We start from the raw sequence: 13,484 nt of genomic DNA, 5'->3' as shown, positions 1-13,484 counted from the left end.
TGTAAAACACTCTAAACGCAGGGGGTGGGGTGCATGAGGGGCGAGGGCCCGCAGTCAGTGGGCGCCCTGGTCCTATTCAGTTTTATTTCAGTTTTTTTTATTCCTTTATTATTATTATTTTTAATCAGCCCACTTCTTGCTGATGACAGCTGCGTGATCTTTGAGGGTCAGTGGCCTTCTCTGTCCAAATGTATGTTCCTGCTTCGGAGTGGAGGCTTATTACTTACTCTGGGTGCCTTAAGGAGGGGGCGGGGGTGCACTTCCGTTTAAGCTGTTCCTCCATTTCAGCAAAACAAATCCATGCCAATAGGTAATTTATATGGGGGCAGCGTTTACTGCATGACGAGGCACTGCGGAGTTCCTGGGTGCTGCGGTTGGAGGCATTTTTGGGGGGATGAGATAGCTGCCATGTACCCTTTGTGTAGCTGCCTTGTACCCTTTGTGTAGCTGCCTTGTACCCTTTGAGTAGCTGCCTTGTACCGTTTGTGTAGCTGCCTTGTACCCTTTGTGTAGCTGCCTTGTACCCTTTGTGTAGCTGCCATGTACCGTTTGTGTAGCTGCCTTGTAGCCTTTGTGTAGCTGCCTTGTACCCTTTGAGTAGCTGCCTTGTACCCTTTGAGTAGCTGCCTTGTACCCTTTGTGTAGCTGCCATGTACCCTTTGTGTAGCTGCCATGTACCGTTTGTGTAGCTGCCATGTACCGTTTGTGTAGCTGCCTTGTACCCTTTGTGTAGCTGCCATGTACCCTTTGTGTAGCTGCCTTGTAGCCTTTGTGTAGCTGCCATGTACCCATGCTACTTGTGGCCACACTGGGGTGCAGGGAGGGGGAGGTATTTTAGCACATAAAATCCCATACTAATGCTTTTTTCAGTTTAAAAAAGAAAATTAAAAATTGTGAGGAAGTCCTGCCCTAAATGCCGCCCCCCCTCTGTTTTAATGGAGCACCCCTGCTGCTCCGGTGACCTGCCGGCCAGCTACAAAACAAAGACTGGTGTCAGAATTGTTTTGATGACCTTTGACCCACCAGAGCTCTTAATGGCTGCTGGGGTCACCTAAACATACATGCAAGCTGTTACCTTCCAGATCGGCGTGTGGCCCCCCCCCCCCCCCCAACGTTGACCACATTCTGTCACTTCGTGGAGTTCAATCCACTTAGTGGCCATGGTTCCTCTGATGGAGCTGCTCTTCCCCAGGACGTTGCTTGGGTTTGACCTGAATTCCTAGCTGCCAGTTATTCTCGGGCCGTCACTGGAAACCAGTCCTGATCTAAGTAGTTAATTCAAATCTCAAGTTTCAAGTTTTTATTGTCACGTGTGGTCTGAGGAACGTGGTGAAATTCTTGTGCTGCAGATGCAGGGGAGGGACAAGTGCAGCACAGCATTTACAGTGCTCACAGAAAGTCCTGCAATGCTTAATTCTGTAAATATATTGCAAATTTATTCCATTTAGTCTATTGACAAGCGATATTTAACATTTCTTCCACACAGACATTTTCTTTTTATTAAGTGACATACAGTAATTCTTTTGAGTGACTCTGTTCTTACCATTTTGCTATTAATTGTAGTTGTAGTCATTGGCTCCCAGTGGGATACTAAACACAAATATTTGGGGTTTTATGTTATTGCAAAGGTGTTACTAATTAAAACACACCCAATTATGCTTATCATGGAACTTAGCTCCGGACAGAATAATTTAAATTTCTATTTAGTACTACTTAAAATTAATGTTTTACTTAAACTACTCGTTTCTAATGTGATACATATTTTTTGTAAACAAATGAATGGATCGATGAATTTTATTAAAACCAATAAATTCGCAATATTTTAACAGAAGTAAGCGAGGGTCCCCAGACGCACTAAGTGCAGTGGTAAATGGGTAATTCGTGCAAAAAGGAGGCGGGGCACCGGGCGGGATGTGCAAGTAGCCAGTGAGGTAGTACAGTGCTGCTAAATAAGGAAGTAGAAACTGTCCTTCTATTGGCTACTTCTCCAGTGCAGAATCATGGGAGGAGGTGTGGCCTGGAGCCCATCTCAGGTATCATAGGGCATATGGCAGGGATACACCCTGGATGGGAGGCCAGTCCACTGCAGGCCACACACACTCTCACAGTAATACACTATGGGCAATTTAATGATTCCAGTTTAGTCTAACAGCATGTTTTTGGACTGTGAGAGGAAATTGGAGAACCTGGAGGAAACCCATGTAATACAGAGGGAGCCTGCAGAGGCTGGATTCGAACCCCTAACCCTGGCGGTGTCACCACCCTACTCGCCACTCAAAGCCTCTGGAAATGCCCATCTGTTACACTAGCTGGCTCTGCAGGCTTGTGCTGGTGATGTATAACCAGCCATTACTATGCAAGCTATCTCGTAGCATTGGAGAGTTATTTATTATTTTACTTTAATCCATAAATTGTTGCTTAATGGGGATCGATTGGAGAGTGCCAGAAAGTTGTGTATCATTTATATGAACCGGATGGCTGCTTTAAGCATATTGATATTTATGGTCTGTAAGTGGGTAATTCGAGGGTTTCACTCTCATGCAGGATGTGGCCACACACCACGATTTCTGATATTTGTGGCTGAGCGTTGGGTGGGTGTGTGTGTGTGTGCCTACAAATATATAGTGGCCTGAAAAAATTATATAGATTTTTATTTATATATATATATATATATATAATTTTTTTTTTAGGCCACTACATGAATCCCAAACCCCAGCTGCTTTTGTACAGTTATGATGTCACTGGATATTTGTACTTTCACAGCTGCAAAGTCTGAACAGGGGATTAAGCTAGAGAATCAAATCTCAAATCTACAAATATTCTTGTAGAAAGTGCTACATTATTCCTAAATATTTTTTTATGTGTTTGATGAGAGGTGCTGTTAGCTGAGTGTGAAGGACTAGCTCATCTTTTTAATGTTTAGTCATTGCCATAGAAATCATCCCATTCCATTGAATTTAAGTAGCTAATCATTTGAGTTTGTTTTGTTTAAAAATAGTCTCTGCCTGTCTGCCTGTCTGTCTATCTGTCTGCCGTCCTGCCTGCCTGTCTGTCTGTCTGCCTGCCTGCCTTTGTCAGTCTGTCTGTCTGTCTACCTTTCTGCCTGCCTGCCTTTGTCAGTCTGCCTGCCTGTCTGTCTGTCTACCTTTCTGCCTGCCTGCCTGCCTTTGTCAGTCTGTCTGTCTGCCTGCCGTCCTGCCTGCTTACCTTTGTCATTCTGCCTGCCTGTCTGTCTGTCTGTCTGCCTGTCTGTCTGTCTGCCTGCCTGCCGTCCTGCCTGCCTGCTTTTGTCAGTCTGTCTGCCTGCCTGCCTGCCTTTCTGTCTGTCTGTCTGCCTGCCTGTCTGTCTGTGTCTACCTTTCTGCCTGCCTGCCTTTCTGTCAGTCGGTCTGCCTGCCTGCCTTTCTGTCAGTCTGTCTGCCTGCCTGCCTGCCTGCCTTTCTGTCTGTCTGTCTGCCTGTCTGTGTCTACCTTTCTGACTGCCTGCCTGCCTTTCTGTCTGTCTGTCTGTCTGCCTGCCTGCCTGCATGACAAGCAGTTCATTATGATGTTCAGTTATACCGCAGGCAGCTGCAGCCTCTTGGCACAACTCTCCAACTTTTTTCTCATGTTTTCTTGTGGTCAGTGCGAATCTGCTCGTTCAGATGTTCATTTTCATTCCTCCTAAGTGGTTAAACGCTGTGTTCAGCTAATTGTTAAGCTAATTTGATTCACTTCAAGGTCCTCAGCTTTGTTGATGGTCTGGAGGTCCTGCCCAGGCTGTCGCCTGGCAACACTGGGGTTCAGAACCTCTGCTTTCGAGAATACTTGGTGATGCATCATTTCCCATCATGCCTTCTGTTCCTCATAGGTTTTCTGGCTTTTGGGATGTTTTGGCACTGATATGATTTTTGCCTATAGAACAAATTGTTATGGGCCAGACATGGTTAATCAATAAAAATAAACAAACAAAACTTTATCTGATTATCTCCTAAGATACGTTAAATGCTTTTGAACATTTTAACTAGTCTCTTAGTAGAGGTTTAAGTAATATAAAACATCTACATCAAAAAGAAACAGGATTTTGCTTCTCGTCTCCTGCCATCTAATAATAAAACCTTTTCATCTTACACATGCGATCCTTTTTAAGAAATGGGTCTTAAGAAATTGTTGCGGGGGCGTGGGGGGGGGGGGGGGGGGATCCTTTATGCTTTCATCAGATAATCTTTTAATCTTCTGCTTTTCTTTTATGCCGGTCTATTTTATTATTTTGTCTTAAATATCTAAATTAACTAATCTTTACCCATCCATCTCATTTATTTGTGTAATATCCAAACAATAGGCATTGATACTGTGTTGGCTGATGACGGACAGAGGATTCGGATACGTTTGTTTTTCCAAAAGCTTACTTGAATTATCACAGTGGCGTCCACCTTTGTTTTTTAGTGTTGTTTTGTTTTATTCCTGGATTCTGCCGGGCGAAGCCGCCAAGGCAGCAAGGTCATCAGAAGATACAGCCGACTTCCTCCCTGACATGTAATTCCATGCAGGACCGGGATATCTCAGCTCACACCTCTCGTTTTGACTTGTTTATTCGCAGACTATTTGCCGTTGTTTCTGCTCCGGGGGCTGAGCTTCCTGATGGTTTGTTTGCTCGCTGTGCGGTTCCCGCCTGCCTGCCTGTCTGCAGAGGAGGAGAATGATATCAGCATGGTGCTGTGTTAGTTGTTGTGCTGTTGTGACAGTTTGTTTGATGTAGACGCCGCAGTCCTTATCCGCCGCATTCTCCGTCCTGCGATGCTGAAATGCTGCTGTTATGCCATTTCTGCTGTCAGGGGCTTTATCTATCTGTCTGTCTGTCTGTCCCTTTGCCTGCCTGGGAATGGGCTATCTATCTATCTATCTATCTATCTATCTATCTATCTATCTATCTATCTATCTATCTATCTGTCTATCTATCTGTCTGTCTGTCTGTCTGTCTGTCTATCTATCTATCTATCTGTCTGTCTGTCTGTCCCTTTGCCTGCCTGGGAATGGGCTATCTATCTATCTATCTATCTATCTATCTATCTGTCTGTCTGTCTGTCTGTCTGTCTGTCTGTCTGTCTATCTATCTATCTGTCTGTCTGTCTGTCCCTTTGCCTGCCTGGGAATGGGCTATCTATCTATCTGTCTGTCTGTCTGTCTGCCTGGGAATGGGCTATCTATCTATCTGTCTGTCTGTCTGTCTGCCTGGGAATGGGCTATCTATCTATCTATCTATCTATCTATCTATCTATCTATCTATCTATCTGTCTGTCTGTCTGTCTGTCTGTCTGCCTGGGAATGGGCTATCTATCTATCTGTCTGTCAGTCTATCTGTCTGTCTGTCTGTCTGCCTGCCTGCCTGCCTGGGAATGGGAATTTATCTATCTATCTATCCATCCATCTATCCATCCATCTATCTATCTATCTATCTATCTATCTATCTATCTGTCTGTCTGTCTGTCTGTCTGTCTGTCTGTCTGTCTGTCTGTCTGTCTGTCTGTCTGTCTGGGAATGGGTTATCTATCTATCTATCTATCTATCTATCTATCTGTCTGCCTGGGAATGGGTTGTCTGTCTGTCTGTCTGCCTGGGAATGGGTTGTCTGTCTGTCTGTCTGTCTGTCTGTCCCTCTGCCTGCCTGGGAATGGGCTATCTATCTATCTATCTATCTATCTATCTATCTATCTATCTGTCTGTCTGTCTGGGAATGGGTTATCTGTCTATCTATCTGTCTGTCTGTCTGTCTGTCTGCCTGTCTGCCTGTCTGCCTGGGAATGGGTTATCTGTCTATCTATCTATCTATCTATCTATCTATCTATCTATCTGTCTGTCTGTCTGTCTGGGAATGGGTTATCTGTCTATCTATCTATCTGTCTGTCTGCCTGCCTGGGAATGGGTTGTCTGTCTGTCTGTCTGTCTTTAATGCCCACTCTTTCTCTTCTCCCTTTCATCCCCCCCCGGACACAAGTTCAGTCTTTAATCATCGGTTTGTGTTTATGGCTTTTGTAGCATATGAGCGTGGGGGGTGTTTCGGAGATGTGACTGGGGAAAAGAGGCCCCGTTGAATCCCGACTTGTCGTTTAGTGTAGAGCTGATGCCTCTGACAGCGCTCTATCTCAACACATTACATATGAAGGCTTTCGTGACATTTCTCCTTAGCTGTTACAGGAAGATCTATTTCCTTCCTCGTTTAGTAACTATAATATAGCTCCCGCCATCTGTATTAACATTGTCTTGTATTACTCCCCCATACATTCATTTTTCTCTCCTTTCGGTGCAGTTTTTGCATGTTGTCAGTGCCACTCCTTGTTGATTCTGCAGCCTGAGTTGCCCCTCATTCTACCCACTTAAAGTCCCCTTATAATAAAGTTAACAGTTTTTCTTAATGTGAGCACCATGGCATTCGAACCCACAGCCCCTGCGTTGTTAGCGCAATGCTTTACTTGTTGAGTGATGAGCTCCTCCTGCCCCTTTTTCAGCACGCGGTCGCCTCAAGGCCGCACGACACTTTGAGCGACTCGCAGCAGCGGAGACGGGCAATTCTCCATGGAGGCCGTCGGCTTGCGTTAGGCATTTCGCGGCCTGGGTCTGACCTCCCTGTCTTGGGCTGCGCTTGCAGCCTCTCCCAGTGTGTTCGGTAGGACTGGGCTGGACATGACAGATGCCGTGAAGGCCTTAGCGTTCCGACAGAACATGGGGGTGCAGGTGAGGTATTTATCCTGCATGGGTTTATGTAGATGCCCAGTAGGGGGCGCTGTCTCTCTCACTGTCTTTCTTGCTAGGACCAATTGGAATGGCCATATCCTCAATGCCGGGAGTCTGTATCACATGCCTTTAAGAGTAATGGGTGGATTTTTCCCATGCTCAGGATAGAAAGTGTTCCCAGTACGGTGCTATTGCTTTAAATACAAATAAAATCCTTAAGACTCAATAATAGTCAAGCTTATGTTCTGCAAAATGCCAGCACTGCATTTGTTATGTCGCAGTCCCTGCCCGAGAGATCCAACTACTTCTGTCCTGATGTTCTTTATGGGATATGAGCACAGCCTATAGGGCTATTTATATAGCCATAATAAAGCAGCTGAAATGTGTTCCTAATTTGACGTAAGTCTAAGTCACTTATTGTAAATTAGGGTTTTGTTATAATGCTTTGTTTGTTTTGCACATTTACCAGAATACCAATTAAGAGTGTAAACATAGCTCCCGGATTCGGTGCAGGCCTTTGGCTCGAAGTGCGGCGGTTGTTTGTAATTTGGGCGTGGAGGGGAAAACTGGCCAAGCCTAAATGTTGTTTCCCATAGCCCGAGAGGATTATTAAGGATAATTCTGGACCTGGGCTTCGTAAGCGCTGTAGAAACAAAGGACACTAGCTAGAAACGAATATTATATGTGTGTACTGAATATCAAAAAATGCAAAGTAAATAAAACGAGCGAAATGCATGTTTTTATTTTTCAGTGTATGTGCTACTCCTGGATGTACAGTGTGTGTATGTGTGTGTTAGATATACATTACATTGTCCCCACAATGTTATAAAAACTTATTTTGAAATTCAGTTTTATACAAATCTGTGGCTATAATCAAAAAACTTAAAATGCCAATAAGACTTGTATTTTGTTTGGTTAAGGATAGGGCTGTGTAGGGGTTAGGGTTGTCATTGTTGGGATTAGGGTTTTACCCGTGGAAATGAATGAACTGTCCCCAGAAAGACATGAGCACCTTTGTGTGTGTGTGTGTGCATGTATGTGTGTGTGTGTATATATATATATATATATATATATATACACACACAGTGGTACCTCAGAACTCGAAATTAATCCGTTCAGAACCCAAAAATTACACCGACATATGTTTTTTTTAGCATTTAAACGCAAAATGAACCGGACAAAACAAGAAAAGCATATACTGTACTAAACACATTTATCCATCCATCCATCCATTGTCCAACTCGTCGTGGGGGGTCTGGAGCCTATCCCGGAAGCAATGGGCACAAGGTGGGGAACAACCCTGGATGGGGGGCTAACCCATCGCAGGGCACACTTGCACACCATTCACGCACACTCGCACACCTAAGGGCAATTTTAGCAATGCCAATTAGCCTCAGCATGTCTTTGCACTGTGGGGGGGAAACCAGAGTACCTGGAGGAAACCCCACAACGACACGGGGAGAACATGCAAACTCCACGCACATGTGACCCAGGCGGAGACTCGAACCCAGGTCCCAGAGGTGCGAGGCAAAAGTGCTAAGCACTGCACCACCATGCCGCCCCCAGCACATTTGTCAAAACGGTAATTTTTAAAGTAAGAAAATAAATGTATCCAAACGATGTGTAAAGTTAAAAAACAAACAATGTCATGTCCCGATCGTCCGCTCCTTCCATGTGCCACGCCCCCTCGTTAACAGCGTGTGGGATCCCCGTGTAATCAGTTGTTTCTGGCTGTTGTCATTAGCCTTCTGTATTCCGCCCGCCTTTCAGTTTGTTTCCCCAGTCCGGCATCGTATTGTCCGTCTGTGTTTTGCCTGCCTTACCTGTAATTAAACCCCGTAATCCCCGATACCCTGACGTTTGCGCCTTTGTCTCCATTCCATTCCGTCCATGCTGGGCACAAGAATATTATTATAATTAAATATATTAATGTTTTATTATTAATATTAAAATAATAAGAAAACCTTATTTTTAAATGTATTTTATTATATAATAATAATTACTGTTACTATCTATCATTGTCTAAATGTTTTTTTACTGTCTAAATATATGTATTCAGCTAGTGTAAACATGCACGATGCTATCACTGTGAAGCGTTACCCTTTGTTTCCACTGAGAGACATACCGCCTGACTCATTTACCCGCACATACAAGTTATTTTAGGTCGGTGTTCACGGTTTGACTTCTGAGATTCAGATCGAGTTCTAGGTAATTTTTTTTTCGAATTGGTTGGTTCGACTTTTAAGAGAACTGAGGTACCACTATACTTTTACTTTGTTTGAGTTCTGAGGTATATATAAATGCCAATATAAAATGTATAAGATGCTATGTATGCTGTTTTAATAAGGGCACATCTTCCAAGTGATGACGCTATATTTTAAACTCCCCTTCCCCCTTCAAAGCCCTGCCTTTGCATGCACCGTTTCAAGGCATAGTCTGTTGAACTTTTACCTCCTGGAACAAGTGTGGAGTGGGGATTTGGATAGATGTCATTAAAAATAATCAAAAGGTGCTCTGGTTAAGGGGAGGCGGAGCCAGCCCACCTGCCCGCACTCGGAAGCCCTCCGCCGGGGCTCCCCATCCTCCGTTTGAGCGCCGAGATCAGGGCTCGGTCAGACTCCGCTCCCTCGCTGTCTCAGTTTGCCATCACCGACTGCCTTTCTGTCGTCGCTTCTGCGGAACACGTGTCTCCACTGGCACATGCTTTTCACTGTATTAGCACTGTGAGAATTGTGTCATTTTCTAACTGTATGTGTGTGTTTCTAGTTGGCCTTTATCCCATCCGGACAATTAGGTTTTGATCTTTGTACTGTATGTTTGGTACTGTCATTCCTGGGGATCTCACTCATGGGGGGAGTAGTTTAATTTTCTTGAAACAGTCTTAATGGTTAGATGTATCCTGTGTTGCAAACCTAGCAACTTCACATAAACAAATTAGCGTACATGGCACTTAAATAGGGACAAGTGTTTAAACTGCATCTAAGTCTCAAATGTTATAGTGAAGGCTATACCACCGTCACCAAAGTTCATTTTGCTTTTCATTTTGATTAGACTTCATGCCTAAATGATGAGTCCACTTGTAACCACTTGTGTGGGAACAAAATGAAGTCTGTCTGTCTGATCATTAAGAACCAGGAAACATCCGCATGTCAGTTAATGAACGTGTTTCTGATTCATGCACCGCTTCTGTAGGGGTGCTCTCCCCTATTGGCTGGGAGCTCATGCTGGGATGCTCTGGAACATTCTGGAAGCTGAGGAGAAGGGCGTCTATGTTAATGGGGAGCGGGATTAGCCATAGCCCCCATGCTAACCATCCAGCACAGTGCCAAGACAAATTATTATTATTATTGTTATTATTATTATACATACGGGCCTGCATGTTTCTTTTAGTACCTAGATATATGTTTTGAAATTGGGGGGGTGGTGCCAGAATCACTGCCTTGAATATAGCAATAGTGTTGTGGCAGGTTGAAAACTGGAGTCATGTTTTGTGTATGCAGTTAGGGGTAACTGCCATGTTGCGTTCAGATAGAGGAGGAGAACTGCGTCGTGCTTAAGGTGACTGTGCAGCCTCACAACACGCTGTCGGCCGCATGAATATGAAATTCAGATTTGGCTTGGCTCCTGTCTTCGTTTGGATTCTTTCGTTTCAGCTTATTAGTGCCTTTTCCTTTTTGGATGCACAGAATTAAGTGCAGAGACCCCTAACCGAGAATGTACTCCTTAAACAGGTGTTTGCTCCATTCGGAAGCAATGAGTCATGTTCCGTTTGGCAATAAATTGCACTCCAGGTGAAAAGATTGGATGCCGTCCTCTATGTTGAACAATCTAATACTATGCGGTGGAAATAAGATTGTCAGAGGCAGCTAAATCTCTCACTGCGTTTCCGCTATCTGTGGCAGTGATTTTTGTTTATGGGGAGAGAATTAAATCTGCGAGAGCTGGGCCATTATTTTAGGGGCTAAACAGAGCTGAGCTACAGACGGTTGCATCAGATGAGGTGAAATATTGAAAATGTTACGTAGATATTTCGATTTGGGGAGGGCATCGGGGCAGATCGCCCCTGGGTGGACACAGCAAAGTGTTTGACCATGTCATTTTGGTTTGAAGGAAAACTTTCTCCCGACACACCTCTAAGACACTGGCATGAAGACAATCATACCAAAACCACAAGCCTGAGTCTTTGATTATACAGTATAGCATCAGTCAAGACGTTCTTAAGAGAGAGGCTGAACTGACATCCATCATAGCAAAGATGGGTTTGCTCCCAAAGACAGGAACATGGATGTTGTTGTTAACATACATATTTTTAAATGAGCTGGATGCAGGGCAGGTGATTGTTGCAGAAATGTAGACATTTTAGGACAAAGGGGAGAGAAGATCCGTCCAGGAAAACAAAACCCTTTTGTCTGTCGAGGTTCCTGTATCTCCAGACGTTGGCTGTGTTTGCGATCGAGGCTGTAGTCGGGGTCCTCTTGCATGTCACTGACCTTTTTCCACCATCCATCCCTAGATCAAAGCCGATCTGAGGGGTGACCTCGGCCCGCCCAATGAAGGCCCTGCTACCAGGGCCGCTCCGAGTGGTAAGTCTTCATGCCTCAGGCAGATCACAACTTGCAGAACTGTTGATTATACGACTGCCTTGGCATTTATGGAGCACTGTTTCTTAGCTTTCTTATGAGGATGATTAATATTAATGGGTGATTTGATGAGACTCAGGAGGGCTGGATTTGGTTGGTTGGAGGCGACGCACAAGTACTGTAAGTCAGTGCTGTTGGATTGACAGGAAGTTGTTGGGAAGAATTTCTAGGGATTTTTCATGAATCTTGAGGATTGTCGCTGTGTGCTTTGATATATGGGGTTGACCCAAATATGTTTTTTTTTTTTATATAACTTGAATTTCAAATTTTGCACATCAGCCAGTCTGATGTCTGTGGAGTAGACCTACAAGCGTGTGATGTGTGTTTTGTCGGGACCTACTGAAGCCTTTCATTCTCCTTCATACTCAGCTACCAGTAGGTGCTTTTGCAGTGCGCAGGGGAGTCACAACGCTCTTCCCATAATCCTTTGCATTTGGCCTTCCAGTGCAATATTATTGGGAATTTTGTTTTGTGTTCACCTGACTTCACAGGAGATTGCCTTTTTAATATCAATGTTTCCTGTCAATGTGCAGTTAAACGCAGAAAATAATGTATTATGCCAGTCAGGTGGTAGATTTTAAGTACCGGCTGGAAGTCAGCAGTATGCAGGTATAAAAATGTACAGTAATCCCTCCCGCACCCCCCCGTTTCCAAGGGTGATACGTTCCAAGACCTGCTGCTGATGGCTGAAACCGTGGATTGCGAACCATCCACGGACGCGATATATTGGGCGATTTTCATGCGCTTACATCTGGATGTTTAATCAATAAATTACACAAGTAAGACATTACCAGTGTTAGTTGACTGTAATAATAAAGTACATTGTACATTTATACAGTACTGTACAGTACTGTACTCTCTCAAATGAAAGGGATTATGACGTTTTAGTCTAATTCTCAAGAGAATATATGAAATTGAAAAATTATCATGTACCTGTATATAACCTGTAATGAGGAAATTTATGTATGTTGTTTTTTCTTTTAAATATCTTGACCTATTATGGCTCCTCACCGACTTACAGTCTGTACTCACTTGATGTGCAGTTTGAAATTTATGAGCCATTTCTGGAGTTTATTTACTCCCCCCCCCCCCCCCCCCCCCCCCCCCGATCATGCTAAACTGCATGTAACCAAAACCGCAGGTACAGATTCCACCGATACCGGACCCCCACTGAATATGCATGACAAAATTAAATCATTTTATAGACGAGTGTTGGGTGAAGTGTTTTATAGAGAAAATAAAATATGTAACATGGCAAGAAGCTGACCGTTACTTTGTGCAGCGAATGGTGTTTAGTCACTCAGCAAAATGTCCCGTCAAGCAGAAGATGTGTGTTCAAGTATGATTAAAAAATATTAATTATAAAGCTCTTATTTGCATTCGCCTTGACAGGCATGCTGAATAGAACAAGGAGTGGTGTTTGGGGGCGTAACTCCTCTGCCCCCCCCGGAGCAGAATTCACTCGCCCTGTAACACCGGCAACAAATAACAGATGGTTCCCCTGCATCATAAGTGCTGCATATCCCCCTGGAAACTGAATATGTCAAAAATAAGCATGTGCAACATTACTCATGCGGAATATTCATGTGCTGCCTTCCGTGCCGTTCCCCTTTTTGCAACCAAAATATCACCCTCCGCATCCTCCAAAGCAGGCAAAATCTCTTCCAGCTTAATTGATAGGGGGAAACGCTTCCTGTAAACATGCCAGTTTCTGGCCTCTTCTCCTTTCATTATTAGCCACAAGCTTTTTTTTTTCTGCCCAGTGAGCAGTTACTCGCCTCTGCCCCCAGGGGGTGCCAGGTTATTTATTAAAAACGTGAGTTCCAGAGTGTGATTCTCACGCAGCCTGCTCCCCGCACCCGGCACGAGTGTCGGGGAAGAGCGCGGATGGGGGAAACGGCAGCTCTGCTGGCGCTTATCTCACCCAACTGACGTAATTTATACAAATAAATAAAAAAAAATCTAATCCAAATGAGCAGCCATGTTTTCCAAGGGGCTTGATGAGTGAGAAAGAAACACAAACAAACAAAAATAAATCCAGGATAAATCCAGATCAAGTCACAATGGCGGATCACTACAAATTTTTGCAGCTTGTTTTTCCACTGCGAAGAAATGTAATATAAAGGCATCAGT

General features: G+C 44.1%; 1 protein-coding gene across 1 annotated transcript in view; it reads left to right on the top strand.

The window, feature by feature from the left end:
* Positions 1 to 13,484, top strand: part of LOC111842639 (glucosidase 2 subunit beta-like) — a 106,373-nt gene that overhangs the window by 40,273 nt on the left and 52,616 nt on the right. Inside the window, exon 10 of the mRNA XM_023809482.2 lies at positions 11,225 to 11,294. Within this exon, the coding sequence (XP_023665250.1) occupies positions 11,225 to 11,294 (70 nt within the window). The remainder of the gene's footprint in view (positions 1 to 11,224; positions 11,295 to 13,484) is intronic.

This window comes from Paramormyrops kingsleyae, chromosome 12 (assembly GCF_048594095.1).
Source record: "Paramormyrops kingsleyae isolate MSU_618 chromosome 12, PKINGS_0.4, whole genome shotgun sequence".
Taxonomy (NCBI): Eukaryota; Metazoa; Chordata; class Actinopteri; order Osteoglossiformes; family Mormyridae; genus Paramormyrops; species Paramormyrops kingsleyae.
This window is presented reverse-complemented; position numbering and strand designations above follow the sequence as displayed.